Raw genomic sequence first — 4,614 nt, 5'->3', positions numbered from 1 at the left:
TTCTGGTGTGTCTGAAGACAGCTACAGTGTACTTATATATAATAAATAAATAAATCTTTAAAAAAAAAAAGAAAGAAAGAAAGAAAGAAAGAAAGAAAGAAAGAAAGAAAGAAAGAAAGAAGAAGAAAGAAAGAAAGAAAGAAAGCAGGCTGAACAAGCTATGATGAGCAAGCCAGTAAGCAGCATCCCTCCATGACCTCTGCATCAGCTCCTGCCTCCATGTCCCTGCCCTGTTTGAATGCCTATCTTGATTTCTTTCATGTGACAATGAACAGTGATATAGAAGTGTAGGCCAAATACGCCCTTGCCTCCAAGCAACAGTAACCCTAAACTAAGACACAGAGCAGGCAGAGCAGACTGGCTTCAAGATCACAGAGATCATCCTGTTTCTGCCTCAGTACTGGGTTAAAGTTGTGTGTCACCGCATCCAGCTTTCTCTCATTTTATGAATACATTCATTTGCATTCCTTCCAGCCCATTTCCAAATGCTGCTGTGCCGTCTTGAACTTTTATTAATTCATAAATTCATTGTATACACATATGTAGATATAGTTATTGTGTGCTGTTATTGTGTGATATGAATTAATATTAGTAATAAAAGAACATGGTCAGGCTACCAAGGTAGGCAGATTATCTAGAAGTTGCCATCATTGAAACTGCTGAAGTGTGTGAATTTATTGCTATTCAATCAATTACAACCTTATTGAAAGACTTAAACATGGGACTGGAGAGATGTCTCAGGAGTTAAGAGCGCTGGCTGCTCTTTCAGAGGACCTGGGTTCAATTTCCAGCACCCACATGCCAGCTCACAAGTCTCTGTAGCTCCAGTTTCAGGGGATCTGACACCCTCACACAGACATACGTGCAGGCACAACACCAATGTACATAAAATAAAAATAATTTTTAAAAAATTATTTATTTTATTATATGAGTGCTCTACCTGCACATATACCTGCAAGCCAAAAGAGGGCATCAGATCTCACTATGGATGGTTGTGAGCCACCATGTAGTTGCTGGGAATTGAACTCAGGACCTCTAGAAGAACGGCCAGTGCTCTTAACCACTGAGCCATCTCTCCAGCCCCAAATAAAAAATAATTAAAAAAAAAAAGAATGACACAAACATGTTCATCTGTGTTTATATCACAGTGTGGCCTCCAGTTGGTGGCTCTGCACTTGGGGACAGACTGTGAGGGTTATAGCCTGCCCCCAGCCCCACTGTTCACTCAGCTTCCTGAGAGCAGATGCAATGTGACCAGCACGTCCTGCTTATGTCTCACCCTCCACACCAGCTTTCCTTGCCCGTTGCTATGTCTGCCCACCGTGACGGACTGCATCCCTCAGGGACTGTAAGCCAAAATAAACTCTTCCTCTCTCACGTGGTCTTTATCGGGATATTTTATCATAGCAACAGAGCAGAGACTGATACATCATCCATAGAGTGTTGAGAGAAAAGAAAACAAGGCTCCACTCTCCTAAGGGTGCTGAGTCCTTATGACGTCAGGAGAGGCTCTTCTAAAAGCTCCGAAGCACCATTCACAGTGAGAGGCCAAGGCCTGTGCCATTGTCTCCAGCCCAGAAACCCAACAACATGCAGCTGAGAAGTGGAGCCTTGTGAAGTAAGATAGAGCTGAGAGGCTGAGGTTCCCAAGCAGATGGTAACCATAGCTGTGACATAAGAAGCTATCTATCATCTTGGCCAGGCATAATGGAATGTGCCTTAACTCCCAGCCTGGGAAGCAGAGACCGAAGCTAGATATCTGTGAATTTGAGGCCAGCCTGGTTCTACATATTGAACAGGCATAGATACATAGAGAAACCCTGGGTCAAGAAGAGGAGGAGGAGGAGGAGGAGGAGGAGNGAGGAGGAGGAGGAGGAGGAGGAGGAGGAGGAGCCACCTTCTCCCATGACAACACTGTGTGGTAGCAGCCACATGCCATCTTTGTTGTCCTGAGTCAGAGTCTAGTTAGCCCTGGCTGTCCTGAAACTCACTATGTAGAAGACCAGGCTGGCTTCAAGCTTACAGAGGTCCTCCTGCTTATCTCTCCTTAGTGCTGGGATAAAAGGTGTGCCCCATAATACCTAGTTCCCCATGTCATCGTGCAGATCAGCATCTCAGGCCTTGTGTCGGGGCATCTGAGGACACAATCAGGCTCCATGACACCGGAAGGGACAGACACACGTATCAAAGCATGGGAAACTAGCAGTGAACTTTACAATCCTGGACCCACAGAAAAAGTATTCTGACCCCATCCAAAACAAACTTTATATTATGAAGAACCCAAGATTTGAAACACACAAAACCTTCATTTTCTTTTATGCTTTCTGCAATATTTAAGTGTTTAAAATATAAAGAATAGGATGGGGAGAAAAGATGGCTCCATTGTTAAAAGCATTTCCTGTTCTTTTAAGAGGACTTGAATTCAGTTCTTAGCACCCACGAAAAGACTTGGTCCTAGCAGAGAACCTGCCAGAACCCAGCTGGGGTCCCCATGACTCTGCCATGGCTCTTTTGTCCTCCTCCAGCCACTCAGGGCTCTTCACAATGGGTGCCAGTCTCTGATGGAGTGAGTGGTGGGGGTGAAGAGGGGCCCTGGACAGGGCCACAGGGGTCTGGCCTCTTCTTTGCCTCTGAGGCTGTCAAAGAAAAGAGCAGTGACCAGGTTTATCCAGGGTCCATAAATAAGGCAGCCCTTGAGCTGGGAAGAAACACTTCAAGAGGGAAAAGGCCATGCTGTGTGCTGGGGTACGGGTTGGGGATGATGGGTGGGCCATCACTGGCCACCTGGAGGGAGGGAGAGTGGCCTCCAGCATCTGTCCTGTTCTTTAGGCTCAGGAGAGACGGTACTCCTCTGCAGAGGTCTCTGCAAACCATTTCTGTAACCCTCACTCCTGGGTGAGTAGGTACAGCCAGTAGGCTGTACTTCCAGGAAAAGACATAGGTCTTGGCGAGGCTTATAAGGGACATATTCTCCATGGCGTAACTGAGCCCTCCCCACAACAAGCTAAGGATTCTGCTCTGTGGGGAAAAACACGCATGGGGTCGACCGGAACACAACCTACACCCTCTCCAGAAATACAAAAGTCTTTATTGATTATTTTCCGTTAAAAAATAAAAATAAAAGCCCCCTGCTCTGAGGTGGGGGAACCTGTGGGCAAGAAATGTGCAAAGCTCTAGTCGTAAGACACGGGCAGAGGGTGACCTGAGCCGAGGCAGGCCAGAAGGGAATCTCGCTGATGTAGGCAGAGGCATATTCTGTAAACAGGAATAGGGGTTTCAGAGGGTGACCCTTGTCTCCTTGGAGGAAGTTCCAGGTGACCCCAGGCTCTGGGAAGAGGAAGAAGGAAGGCCCTTCTAGCAGGTGGAGCATGATTCCGCCCGCGGGGGGGCGGGGGGGGGGTGTTTGCTCAACCTGAGATACAGTAAACTGAGGCTGGAAGGCAGAAAGCTGAGTCTAAGGGCCAAGCTGGCCACCCTGGTTCCCTCACTGCTCCTCAGGCCCATCGCCACCCAGAGCCTGTTCATAGGGACAGGGCTTGCGGCAGGGGCCAGCTGGCTCTGCACCCAGGGGCCCTGCCTGTGGTGCTTCCTCCTCTGCGCAGTCCCCCTGACCCTGCTCGCCCTCCACGTCACTCTCATCCGAGTTGTCCTCCTCCAGGTAGCGGTAGCCGCGGACTTTGTGCTGTGGCTTCGGAATGCGCGGCTGCCGCGGGAACAATCCTTGCTGCAACTTGTGTTCCATCCACAGGTATGAGGCTGCTGCTGCTACCAGGGTCACCAGCAACACTGCCAACTTGGCCTGGGAGCAAGGGAAAGGAGAGACACCACACTCCTTCAGGTTTTCCTTCTCCCCCACCTCCTGGCTCTCCCCTTCCCTGCCCCCTCACCCAGGATTTCCAAGGCAGTCTCTGAGGACAAGGCTCAAACCCCACACAGACTTTTAAGTCACCATATCTCAGCAGAGCTCAATTTCACAACCTAAAAGGAGCTAATCCCTTTGTTTCAGAGAAAACATGAAGGTCTGAGAAAGTCTAAAAGCAGGCCTGACTTCCCTGAACCACAGTGAAACTATTCCATTGCCCTAAACACAGTAGCACACAGGCAGGTTTGCATAGGGGCACCAGCCTCTAATCCCATGGCTTGAGAAGTGGGAGCAGGGGGGCTAAGAAGTCAAGGCCTGCTGGGGCTACATTTTGAGACTATGTGTGGGGGATAAAATGTAGCTATAGATACAGATACAGATATCGATATAGATACAGGTATATTGATATTCAGATCCACTGCAGGGAGGGCACAGTAAATCTTTCCAGTGTTTTTTCTTTTTGTCTTCAGTGTTGGGGTGAGCCATGCATGTTTATATGTACCAGGAAGGTGCTCACCCCTGAGCACACCTACTCCTCTCTTCAGACAGTTTGACTGTAACCCACAGCTCAGAAAGAAACACACAAATATTTTTGTATCTGTACTTTGTACTCTGATTCCTTGCTTTTTCAATTCATTTTGCTTTCTTACAAAAAAAAAAAAAAGTTGCAGCTGGGCGTGGTGGCGCACGCCTTTAATCCCAGCACTTGGGAGGCAGAGGCAGGCGGATTTCTGAGTTCAAGGCCAGCCTGG

At 48.2% G+C, this 4,614-nt stretch overlaps 1 protein-coding gene across 1 annotated transcript in view; it reads right to left on the bottom strand.

Moving 5' to 3' along the window:
* Positions 1-3,068: 3,068 nt before the first annotated feature.
* Unc93b1 (unc-93 homolog B1, TLR signaling regulator) overlaps positions 3,069-4,614 on the bottom strand; it is a 14,521-nt gene continuing 12,975 nt past the window's right edge. Inside the window, exon 11 of the mRNA XM_021151764.1 lies at positions 3,069-3,799. Within this exon, the coding sequence (XP_021007423.1) occupies positions 3,485-3,799 (315 nt within the window). The 3' untranslated portion in view covers positions 3,069-3,484. The remainder of the gene's footprint in view (positions 3,800-4,614) is intronic.

Source organism: Mus caroli, chromosome 19, assembly GCF_900094665.2.
Source record: "Mus caroli chromosome 19, CAROLI_EIJ_v1.1, whole genome shotgun sequence".
Classification (NCBI taxonomy): domain Eukaryota; kingdom Metazoa; phylum Chordata; class Mammalia; order Rodentia; family Muridae; genus Mus; species Mus caroli.
The sequence above is the reverse complement of the archived record's forward strand: the minus strand, read 5'-3'. Positions and strand labels throughout refer to the sequence as shown.